The sequence below is a fragment of the Artibeus jamaicensis genome, unplaced genomic scaffold, assembly GCF_021234435.1.
Source record: "Artibeus jamaicensis isolate MK-2021 breed Jamaican fruit bat unplaced genomic scaffold, CSHL_Jam_final contig_589, whole genome shotgun sequence".
NCBI classification, from domain to species: Eukaryota; Metazoa; Chordata; class Mammalia; order Chiroptera; family Phyllostomidae; genus Artibeus; species Artibeus jamaicensis.
In genome coordinates this window covers 1,234,904-1,247,261 of record NW_026521896.1, presented here as the reverse complement: position 1 = coordinate 1,247,261, position 12,358 = coordinate 1,234,904, and the positions used below count along the sequence as shown (strand labels likewise).

The 12,358-nt window shown below is 58.3% G+C and overlaps 1 protein-coding gene across 2 annotated transcripts in view; it reads right to left on the bottom strand.

Annotated features, from left to right (window-relative positions):
* Nucleotides 1-12,358, bottom strand: part of PEPD (peptidase D) — a 124,048-nt gene that overhangs the window by 96,292 nt on the left and 15,398 nt on the right. For both annotated transcript variants that reach the window (XM_037139147.2, XM_037139146.2), the window contains exons 4-6: nt 7,689-7,752; nt 1,539-1,586; nt 90-151 (exon numbers count right to left, since the gene is read on the bottom strand). In XM_037139147.2, coding sequence (XP_036995042.2) covers nt 90-151; nt 1,539-1,586; nt 7,689-7,752 — 174 coding nt within the window. The remainder of the gene's footprint in view (nt 1-89; nt 152-1,538; nt 1,587-7,688; nt 7,753-12,358) is intronic.

Sequence of the window (12,358 nt, the reverse complement as noted above, 5' to 3'; positions counted from 1 at the left end):
TGTCTAGGCTGTAGACCGGCAGAGGCCTGCTGGCCAAGGTGCCAGCTGTGGAGTATGGAGAGAGGCAGCTCCCGGGCCCCATTACTCACTTGCTGATGCCCTCGAAGGAGGCCTCTCTGCAGACACTGCCGCTGTCGGTGTTGACGCCGCGCTGGGGAGAGAAAGAGCAGGTGAGGGCACAGACGTGCCACATGGGGCTGCAGGGCATCCCTGCAGCACGCACTGGAGGGCCTGCCTCCCCAGCCAGGCTCAGAACTGGGGAAGAACCTGGAGTCGCCACCCTGCCTGGTAAAGCACGCCAGGCCCCAACACAAGGGCAGGCCCTCCTTTCTGCTGCATCTTGAAAAGCAGAGAACAGAGGACCCGGCATGTTGTAGACACTGGGTCAGCTGCTCAGGCGGGGAAGGGGGGGTGGGGCTGGGCAGGAAGAGCTGGGCCAGGCCACCGCCGGTCCGCTCTCCCGGGCCGGCCCCATCTCACGCGCATGTGTGCACACGCACTCTCCACTGACTCTCCTGAAGGGCTCTGTCAAATCCAGGCCTTCTGGAGATGCCATGTTACATTTCTCTCCTTTCCCTAATTGTGAGGAGACTCCAGGTGGCACTTGGACAGGAGCAAAGACAAATAAAAAAAGTAAAGATTTAGAAAAAAGCGTGCCACCCTCAGAGAGGGAAGGCATTTCAAACACTCCTTCTTTCCCAGAAACTGCAGGTCAGCATCTAATGGACCACCCCCCCGACCCCACCCCAACAAAACACTCTGGACCGTCTGTGACCACGGCCACCTCACAGAGCCTTCCTTCTCAGCTGTCAGAACAGCAGAGCAGGAAAAAGAGACCACGTGAGGCGCTCACAAAAATAACCAGGAAAAATGATTTCGGTAAAGATCAGTTAACAAAGGAGAGAAGGGTCACTTTGAGAGGAAAAGAAGGGTTTTACACTCTTCATGTCTGAAGCTCCCCAAAGGCAAAGAAGTACAAGAAAGCAGCCTTCTTTTATGTGTCCTTCCCCAGCCTGGGAGCCCCACACATGCAAGGGCACCGGGGGTCCCTGTGCAGCCGGGCCGGGCCCCAGGCTGCGGCAGCCATCAGTCATTCAGAGCCCGCGTTCAAAACCTGATGGCGTGCTGCCCAGCACCCTCACCGGCAGGAGCTGGGGGTGTGTGTTGCAAATTCAATTAACAATGGAGGAGACACAGGACGGAAGCAAATTGATATTCTACATCCACAAGTCCCACAAGCTCAGGCCGACACAAACACATCCTCCAGCTGGGTTTTAGCCCTTGGAGTGGCTATGGTGTTGTGTCCACAGCGGCCTCATGGCAGGACACAGCACATCCTGGGACACTGGGAATCGAGGACGTGGTCCTGGACACGCCCAGCCTTTCAGACTGAGAAGGTGTCACGACTTATCACAAACGACCGTTCTTGCTGGGTTCTCAACCTTCCCGGACAGCTCTGACCTCTGCAGAGGTCGGTGGCTCCCCACAGCCGCTCCCCATGCCCAAACTCAGCCCGGTCCCGGGCACTTGTCACTTACCAAAGTGAGGAGGACAGAGGGGCTCTGCGAGGTCAGGACAGTGGCGATCTGAAAGGCCAGAAAGGGAAACCACGTTACGGCACCCACAGGAGGCTGATGGAGACGGTGCACGGTGCCACCACTACTCAACAGTGGCAGCTCACAGTTACTGAGCAGAGCCTTAGAACAGGCGGTGCTGCTGTTGTCCCCACCCAGCAGATGAGGAAACTGAGGCTAACGGAGAATAAGGGACTTCTGAAAGCCACGCAGCTAGCAAGGGGCAGAGAGGAGTCCGAACACAAGCCAGCACACTTCTCCACATGCTGCCCGCTCCAGGACCCCAGACCTGCCCACCCTCCGAGGCCGGCACCTCTGCTCACCCAACAAGCCCCTCCTGAAAGACCCGCCCTGGCAACCTCTTAGGCACTGGCCCCACCAGCCTCCCTGCCCCCCCCCCAGTACTTTACCAGACCCTGGGATGTTCGCCACCCTCAACTCCCTCCCCACCACCTGGCCCCCAGCCTGCATCCTGGCTCTCCATCCTTCCACCATGGCCCGCTACGACCTCCCGCCCCTGTGCACTGCTTGCTTCCGACCTCGTGAATGAGGGCACTACGCAAACTCATCTCTCCGTGCCGGAGCGCGGGCTCTCCCCGCAGCCTAGGTGCCTTCTCCCCATCTTAGCTACTTTATCGGTTCGTACTCGGGGCTGAGGCCCCTGCCCCCACACCCACAGGTTCATCCACTCCCTCCTCTACAGCCCCAGTGACAGACACCATTTTGTTGGCCAAGTGTCCATCACGCTGCATTCAGCCATGACACCTATAACCCAAGGTGCAGCCACCGTGGTGGGAGCATCTCCTTCCTCTCCCGGCCCCCTCAGGCTGCTCTGCATCTTGGCTAATGCAGCCCCCACTGCATGTGAGCCCCCAGGGCAGAGCAGAGCCTCCTGTCTGCAGCCCTCGCCGCTGCCCACATGCCCGCCCTAAACTCCTTAGCACCCTGACACAGGGCGAGAGGGAGGAGGATCTGTTGTTTGTTGTCTTTACAGCTTTGTGGAGCTGCCGCTGACATATTCTACACTGCACATATTTAAAGTGCACATTTTGATAGTTTTGACATGTGTATACATATGCTTTTTACTACCGAGAGGCTCACAGAGAAAACCTGGAAGATACTGAAAACCATAAAGATAAAATACACCTACAGTCTCATCCCCAGAGACGTTTTATCTCTGCACATAAAAATAGAGATCCGTAATGACATTTGGATCATGCGAAGTCACAGGCTTCCCTTATTCCTGGGCATTAAACTAAATATTCCTCACACCCACGATGTCTGCCAGTCACCACCACCAGGGATGGGAATGTCGGACGAGCCCTGTTTCGGCCTGTGCCGGGCACTGAGGACGTCACCTCACTTGACCACCCACGAGGCTGGTGCCGCAAACATCCAGACTCCACAAAGGAGAGAGGCTCACGGGTTCTGCCCAGGCTTACGGTTAAACGAGAGCAGAGCCCAGGGTTGAACCTGTGGCTGTGTGATACTCTCTTACCAGATGTACCCTCAGGTATGCATTCCTCTGTTGGACACGAATTATTTCTTGGGATTAATAACTATAAATAATGCCCTGGTGAAGATCCTTCTACATAAGCCTCTATTTGCTTAAGATAAATTCCTTAAAGTTTTCATTTCCTTAGAGCAAACAGAGAAGCCTGACCCAGTGACTGCTGGGTGGAGCCGTGTGCTTCGCCAGGACTCCTGAGGCCTGTCCAGACCAAACCAACCACCCTCCCTCCGGCGGAGCCTGAGCCTCCGCTCCCTGGCACCCCTCACTGACTCAGCGGTGGCTCCCAGAGCCACTGAGTCCCTCGGATTGTCTCAGCTGAGTCCCTGCTACTCCCCTGGCCCCCTGGAGGAGGGCGAGGCCATTGAAAGGAGCGAGAGCTGCATGCTGGGCCCTGAGCGTGTTGTCACATTGGTGAAGGGCCTCCATTCATCAGCACAGAACACTCCATCCATTACTATGGCACAACCCGAGAGCGAGTAGGCACCTGGGAATTGTATGCGCGACTGTCCTTGGGAGAGAGGAGCAGGATAACAAACGTGCGAGCTGACGGTTTTCCTTTCCACAGTGACTCAGGGTGTGCCACTTAGCAACGGCGGAGAAAGCAGCCCTCTCGCTGCTGCTGCTGCCTGCTGTGCAGACGGGGCGAGGCCGGATGCAGAGCAGGCTGGGCGTCTGCTCGTCCTGGCAGGGCCACGTCTCTTGTTGATCACAACTGCTTGAATAGGTCTTGGTTACCTCTGTGGCTGCCAAGCCTCCCCCAGCCTGGCATCTCCGTCTGCCCGCCCCCCTCCCCGTGGGGACCTATCAGTGCTGCAGCCTCATCAACACAGCCTGATTCCACGCCTCGAAAATTAAGGGACATGGCAGGGCTATGTGCTGCCAGCTTGCAATACAGCTCTGTCAACACAGGGCCTCGTTTCAGGGGCTGGGGTCACCGGGGACCCATGGGCTCTCACTGGCCAGTGCCGCATCCATCTCCCAGGCAGCCCGGCCTCTCCAGCAGGTCGAGGTGGACAGCACGTGCAGGTTTCATGGGAGCCCCATGGACCTGGGCCCCCAGCCCTCGCATGCCTTGTGCCCAGAGCCCCAACCAGCCTGCAGGCCAGTCTGCACACTGATCCAGAAAGAGGGACAATCCCTGACCGCGAAGAGCTGCACTGCTCTGGGCATCACCACACCAAGAACCTAAGATTCTGGACAAACTGCTTTCCATGGAAGTCTGCAACAGGTGTGTAAGGATGGCGAGCCATGCATTTAAAATTTTGAATTTGTTTCTAAAGTTTAAACATCAGGAAAGATCACATACAATATGGCATCACAGTTACTCTTGAACAATCCGAGTGTCTAGCAACCCCAGGCGGCAGCTCCACGTTCAGCGGCCTCACAGACGCCACCGCGCACCTCTACACACCGGGGCGAGGGGCAGGTGGCAGGCATCCCCGTGCCACCACGGTGGGCTCTCTCGTATCCATCCTGCCTGCACCAGAGCCAGTGACCCTGGTGCCCCGCCACTTGCCCGAGCTGTGAAGAAGAGCAAGGGCTCACCGGGCGCCCTCCACTGTACCAGCCCCCACCCCATGCACAGCGCCCCAACAGCAACGGCTGGGAGAGCCTCTGAAGGTTTTCTCCTCGGTGCGCCCGTCCCAAAGGCACACCATTCGCTCTGCCTTCTCAATAGTTTAACTCAGGGTCCACTGTGGGGAGGAAGGGAACTCGAGAGCCAGGTTTGCTACCACAGACACCTGCATTTTACTCTTGATATCAAGTGGCCAGCCGTGGCCTGGGGTTGGGGACCTTCCTGTCTTCTTTCAGAGGAGACAAGTGCCACCTGCTTCCCATCCGTCATTGGTCACAGATTACCAAGGCTGCCTGAACTTAGATGGGAGCACTGTGGATGCGAGCACCACGGAACTGTCTCCTTCCTGTCACCTTCCAGGATGGAGGACGCCTGGGTACCTGCCACGCCTCCAGCCCAGGTGCCTCAGTCTGGCAGTCAGGCTCTGTTTTGAGCCACAGAGGATCAAAGGCACTTGACAGCCTGTGTCCCCTCCGTATGTGTGTCCCCCAGCCCCATCTCATTTCTGCAGGGCTAATGCAGGGGTGAGAGGCCAGGGGTCCAAAAGTCCTGGGGCCCAACCCTGCTGCTCCCTGGCTGCGGGGCTGTGGCTGAGGGCCTACGTCACCGAGCCTCGGCCTCACCCTCTGTGACGGGGTGAGAGTGGTGGGCCACCATGGGCCAGGCCAGGCCGGGTGGGGGCCCTGTGTGGGGGGAATGAGGGCACCCATGCGAGCTGGTGACGTCGCTGGGGCCAGCGGGAGCTGCCCGGAGTAAAGAGACCCACTGTCGGCACGAGCCCCCATTTCCAATGGGGACCACACAATAGCAGTCAGGACCGAGCAGATAAGTGATAACCATGACAATGACCTGCAGAAAGCACCTGAACCTGAGAGTCCGCCCTCTTGACGCCACGGAAGCCTTCTCGTAAGGCTCTGTTTCACAAGCACCGACTGGGGATGAGCTGGGCCGTGGGCTGTAATTCTACACTGTCATTACAGGCTTTCCTGTTCTGACACTTGAGACCTCCTCTGTTTCACTGCATCTGGAGGCCAGGTCTCCTTCCTCTCTCCAGGAATCACAGCATAAATGAGGCTGGGTTGCCCCCAGGCATAAAAGCAAGAGCGCCTGAGCCTGACTGCAGCCGGGAAGCAGAGGTACGGGGATGCCCTGACCCAGGGGCTGAGTCCTGGGACCCACCCCAGCTGCCCCTCCAGCTTTCACACTGAGGAAACCCAGAAGCTCAAGTTCCCAAAAGGCAGTCGGGTTGAGATGCAGTTTGTGGAGGCAGGAGGAAGACACCTGCCAAGGGAAAGGGTTAGGAACACAATCAGAGCTAAGGATGAGCAGGCTGCGCTCTCTGTAGCTCTTAGAAATGCAAGGGAAGTGGCAAAGGACCTCATTAGGGGCATGCAAATAGATGTTGAGACCATCTGAGATCCTATATCCAAAGAGATCAATACAACAGGTCATGGGGGTATTAACAGACACTTCAGATGCTAGAAGTCACTCCCCGATAACTTAACATTGAAATCACATGACATAAAGATCCATCAAAACCCGTCTCTCCACAATCCAACCAGGCGGCAAGTGCTGCAGGAACAGCCCCCGTGGCCCTGGGGACGTCACCTGCATTCCCTCACCGAGGCCCCCCGACGGCACCACCACGCTGCGGTGAATACTCACCCGCACGGTCACTTCTTCCCCAGACCCTGCCTCTGCCTGCTCACTTTGGCCCTGGGCTTCAAGCAGCTCCGATGCCCACATATCCCTGGGCCCGGGCAGGCAGACAGTGTGAGAGCAAAGTCTGGGGGGAAAGGACGCTGCCTTAGTCACAAATACAAGACAGTCAAGGGCAAGGTACAGATGAGAACACAGCCAGGGCCCACTAGTCTACAACTTGTCTCAGGAGCCAGAGGAGGGGCGCCCGTGTGGCCTGGAGTGAGAGGGGATGTGGTGGGCTGGCCCGAGGCCTCAGACAGCAGGCAGGAGGGAGGGTCGGAGGAGTGGGCCGGGCCTTCCAGGACAGCAGAGCTGGAGCAGGACTGTGCCTGGGAACGGGACGGTACTGACGCCGGTCTGCCTAGGAATGGCCGCATGTGTCCATCAAGGTCAGCTGTCTGTTCCTGACCCCAGGCCGAGACACACTGGCTCCTCACAGCCTTCAGGGTCTGGCCAGAATCCTGGGGAGCCCTCCTTTCACCCAGCACTGCGCTCACCGACACGGCCTGTGTGCAGCTCAGGGGGAGGGGGAGCGGCTTGGCCTCCAGCCCGCTGCTGGCGCCCGTGGCCACTTCCCCACCGAAGCTCTAGCTCTTAGTGCATGTCCACGTGTGATCTCTGTCTGGGGAAGAGTGGCATGGGAGGGCCCAGTCCCCCTGACTGTGCCGGGCTGGGGGCGAACCTCGGGCACTAGGCACTGCCCTCTCGGTCTCTCTGCTCTGCCAAGCACAAACCTGCAGGGAGCCCAGGAGGTGCAGCAGCATCCAGGACAGGGAAGAGGGCCTCCTGCGTGCCTGGCAGTGGCTGCAGCGTCAGGAGGCCGTGGTCGCACAGGACACAGCGAGAGCACGGAGCTGCATCTCTCCCCTGCCACGGCCCTGCCCCCGCAGCCCCGCCGGACTGCGGGGCTTCCAAACAGATTCAAAGCCCACGGATGACAGTCGCACACCTACCGAGGCCGCCTGGGCCACACGGCACCACTGGGCAACCACCACATAGAGAAGTCAACTAAAACCAGGGACCTTCACCTCCACCCCTCCCCACGGTCTCTCGAAGCCTGGAAGCTCAGCCGCCAGAACCCAGGCACCAGACCCTTCCCGCCACCGAGTCGGGGGCGCTGTCCTGTGAAGAAGGGGGCCGTCTCCAGGAAGGTCTGAGGCTCCTGTTTCCCACCTGCTCTCTCCCCAGGGGCTGGCGGTCGGGTGGTGGTGGCCAGCAACACAATGCCAGCCGGGCTGGGGCCGTGGGAGGAGAGAGAATCCAGAGCAAAGGGGTAAGCGGAAGCCCTGAGCCCCCTCGAGAGTGGGCAGCGGCCACTACTCACCTCGTCAACATACTGGATGTCGTCCACAGCATACTTCTCCTTGAAGTGCTCCTTGGAGTGGATCCTCAAAGGGAAAAACAAGGAACACCCCGGTCAGGGTTTGGCCACCTTCCCAAGCCCAGGCTATAAAGCCCAGGCCCATCCCTGCCCTGCTGGTCTCTGGCACCAAATGGGTCTGCCCAACACAGATTCAGGGACAGAGGTGCTGGGCCACCAAGTGACTGCTGAAACACACCTGTCCCCATTGACCTCTGCTCCTCCTTCGAGTTGGTGACCCAGACCACCGGAGATGAGCAGCTGCAGACAAATCCCCCTCCGCCGCCAGTGAGAGCCCACCAGGCAGCCAGCTAGCACACCCTACCCTTTGGGATGTGAAATAAGCTGCCTCACAGGCCCCCACAGAGACTCTTTAAAGGAAAGTTAAAGATTTAACATTTTAAAGAAGTCAATGTCAGTATTACTCACTGCAATGATGAGAAACATCCAAGCTTACTCACCAGCCCTGAAAAATCAGCCAATGAGGAGACAGAGACACAGGACAGAGGAGGTTGGGCAGCCCTTGCCCACCTAGCAAGGGGCTCCTGGCCAGGGCTGCTCTGGGCAGGAGTCTGGCAAACACCACCCCCAGCCCCAACCTCTTGGCCAGGGGATGAGTCAGTGTCACTGCCTGTGACAAGGCTCCCAGGGGAAGAAGCACTAGCCACGTGGGGGGTGAGCAGGCTGCTGAAAGCCAAGTCTAATGACACATACCCACGATCCTGCACCATCCCACACCCACCTGGGCACCACGTCAGCACGGGGCATGTACCCCCATCCTGCCTGTGGTCGAGTGGTATTCTAGTCACCAAGTGTTAGAGCCGAAAGAGGCCTTGGAGGGAGACAGCAGATGGTTTCAGACTGCGCTTTCCGGGCTTTCAGGGGTGAGCAGATGACAAAGGGTGTGGGTGTGCTGGACAGTGGGCTGGGGAGGCTCAGAGGGGACAGAGCAGGGAGAGCACCCTGGGACTCAGAGGTGACCACCTCCAAGAGGCAGCTCCGCGTGCCTTTGAGACACCACTGCCCAGGGAGCAGAATCCCTCCCCCTCTCAGAGCCCTGCACCACTTCCCTCCCCACCCAACCAAGCATCCCAGACCAGACTGTGGCCACAAAGCACAGAGCACAGACCTGGGACAGGTGGGTGGGCCTGGGGGACCAGCAGCAGGGTGCTCACAGCCACACGCAGCAAGCTGGGCCGAGGAGATGACGGTCTCGCTGCAATGGGCTGCTCGGGGCCCCTGAAAACTCTGTGCGATCTCCCTTTTGGGGTCTCTGAAGTGGGCAGTGGTGTCAAGCTCCTGCTATGAATTAAATTTGCACACTCCGGCAGCTTGCACCGTTGAGACAGGACTCAACAGTTAAATGGTCACAGTCCGGTGCCTCCACCAGCACCGCCCAAAGCAGCCCGGGCAGGCACTGATGACAAGCACCTTGCCTGGACACTGGAGGCCCCGGCTCCAGGCTGACCTGCGAGCCTGCTGACCGTCTGCTACGAAGGGGTAAACGACGCTCCCAGCAGAGAGCTGGTGTGGCAGAGGTCTACAAAAGCACATGCCAGAAGCTCAAGAGGCAGCACCATCAGCATCAATGCCCTGTGTCCTCAGCAAGTCCCCAAACCATCTCTGGTCCCCTGTCACTTAATCACTTCCAGCTGTGACAGGCATAAAAAGCAAACTCCCGAAAGATTCAAATAGTGCCAAAGACCTGTATTCAAAGCCAACCCCGATGCTCGCCTATGGACAGGCACCGTGGCATTAGCCTTGCACCAGACTAAAGCCTGACTTTCCACCTCCAACCCGACGGGGACCCTAACCCTCCCAGCTCACCCAAGCCACCCTGCCAGGGGGTGCCCCAGAACACATATTGCTGCCCGCCCTGCCTGGGAGACTTGGCAGTCAGGCCTCAGCAGAGACCTGGGAGACGTGAGACCGGGGAACGCATCTGTGCACTCAGGCTGGAGTCATGGTCATTAACAATGTGGAACTAGAGGAAGTAGGGGGAAGAGAGAGCAAAGGGAAGGCAAGTGCGAGGCAGCTGTAATCCACAGGTGGCTCCGGGGCTGGGTGCTCAGCTGTCTACCCTTCACCCACCAGCCACAAGCCACTCCACTGGCCCGGGAGCCAGGCAGTGCCAAGAGGCAGCCTGCCCACGGGAGAGTCTTCGCTGCACCCCAGTGTCCAGGAGGAAGTGTGTGTTGGTGTCACCCCACTAAGTGCCCTCTGTCCTTCTCAAGAGCTGGGCTAAAACGGTCCAGAGCACACACTGGGCTTCAAGGGCCAAAACCGCCCAAGCAGCCAGAGGCGTGGCTTTCCACAGAACACCCGTTAGACAAGCACAACCTGAGACGGCTGCGGGCGTCTCTTCTCGCACTTGGCACGTCATTCTTTTCTAAAGGGCAGAGATAATTAAGTTTGAATTGTATTTATTTTTCATGTTTTAGAGCTAATTAGAGCAAACACCACTTAAATATCACCCTAAGGAATAAGTGTGTCAGGCTACCAGGTCGAGCCAGTGACAGAAGGCTCGGCAGCCACAATTTGGTGGGGCTATTGGGAGAAGGGGCAGCATGTTTGTCCGCATGAGCCCTGCTGGCTGGAAGGGTCACTGGGCAGCTATGAGTCTGCTGAGGGCCAGGCTGGCAGTGGCCACACAGAGGGCCTTCACCCTGCCCCACAGCGTCGGGGGTCCAGCAGGCAGCTTGCACCAGTCCCATGACATGGGGGACCCAAAGAGAAGTGACCGTGCTAGAAAAGGGTGGCTCAGGGGGAAGCTGACCCTGCCCCAGAAACTCTCCTTTCAGGTGGGAGGGATAGCGTTGACAGGAGACAGGACGCAGTGCCCCACTCACAGCGTTGTGTCCTGTAGACAGAGCCAGCACCCAGGGACCCGGCCCACGGCTCCAGTTAGAGGAGGCCTTTCCTGGCGCCGAGGGTCGGGGCTGATGTGGCGTGTGCCAGCGCCTGTGTGGGCCCTCCCACGGGAAGGAGACATTACACTAACGCCCATGGTTCAGCTTCTGGAAAATGAAATTGCCAAGCACAGGTCTGGCCAGCTAGTTGACCGCCTGCCTGCGGTTGATGAGTAAGTCACAGCGACGTTACAGCAGTCACCATCCGCTTCCAGCAGCCAGCACCTGCCTCCAGCTACAAACAACGCTGCCACCTTTTAGTCAGCTCTCCGCACAGGGCCCCTCGCTTGCTCTGGGGTGGCAGTCAGCACCCCTCTCAAGGTTCTACCAGCTTGTCAGAGAAAAGTAGATCTCTCCAAAGTCATGCAGGCTGCCCCTGGGGACTGCTCCCACAAGTGGACGGCCAGCAGCACTTCTCAGAGAGGCTGGGCAGCGGCGGAGCTGGCAGCTCCGGAAAAAGAGCTGATTGAGAGGAGGCCTGTGGTCGGGGGGCCTGGGAAAAGTTCCCAGCTGGGGACCCTGGCAAACGCCTCGCCGGGCCTCAGGCTGCTGGGCACCAGGATCCCCACAAACCGCCAAGGGTAAGAGCGAGAGGAATTCCCTCGGCCCTCCTCGTGAAGGCCTGTACCCCAACTAGTGCCTTGAAGACAGAGAGAGACAGAACGAAGCCTCCAGACAGGCTGAGGCAGCCTTGATCCTCGTGACCCCAGTGTCTACAGGGTGGGAGACAGTGACTGTGGAAAACCACATAAAACACACACACCACACACACACACACACACGCCACCCACCCACAGCTCACCCCAATGCACGCATACCCGTGCACACACGTGTACACATATACGTACACACAGGTTCCCACCTCAAACAGCAATGCTTAGGGCCTCAGACCTGGAGAAATTCACTCACGCCACTCCTGGGTGGTGCCCCCAATAAGGGGGCACCCTCCCCCCTACACACCCAAAGCCAAGCTCACTGTCATGAGCTCCAGGCCCGAGGTCTCAGCCAGGGACAGCAGCAGAATACAGCCCAGTTGCAAAGGCTCTAGGAGGGTCCCCCAACTTGGCCCAAAGCTGTTCACCCTCTGTGAGCACTGAAGCTGCCCAGGGTGTTTTCCTGGCCTGCTCAGAGAACCCAACACCCCAGCAGTCAAACAGGCCATCAGCTAAACCTGAGTCTGACAGAAATGATGGGAAACACTCTCACATCAGAGAGGCAGCAGACTTTTGTAAGCAAAGACTCCAAATAAAAACGAATTTGAAACTACCACCTTCCTGTCCCAAAAAGCCCCAGGGTGAGGGACAGGCCCAGCACCGGGTTGCCCACATGTGCCTCAGCACCTGGCTCCAGGACAGGCTGTTTACACAGGAAGTGGCAGATCTGGAGATGGAGGTATCGTTTCCCCAGGCAACTTTATCTGCCAGATGGATTTTCAAAAGCCATCAGATAGACACTCAAAAGGAAGCTGAGCAGCTGAAGGTCAAATGCCCCGTCTGGTGGGTTTTGATTGTGAAGGTCAGGTAGCCTGGTCAGCCTCACTCTTCCCGGGCTCTATGGCCTGCTGCCCAGAGTGCACACGAAGTCTTTATGGCAGGGAGACCACCCTGCAGACCCACTTGCATCCTCAAAGCTCAGCCATGACTACGTGTCCACACCAGACAGTCAGCGGGCTTGGCAAAGAGGGAACAGACTAAAGCGGGACTTGCAGCCGTGACTCTGAAACCC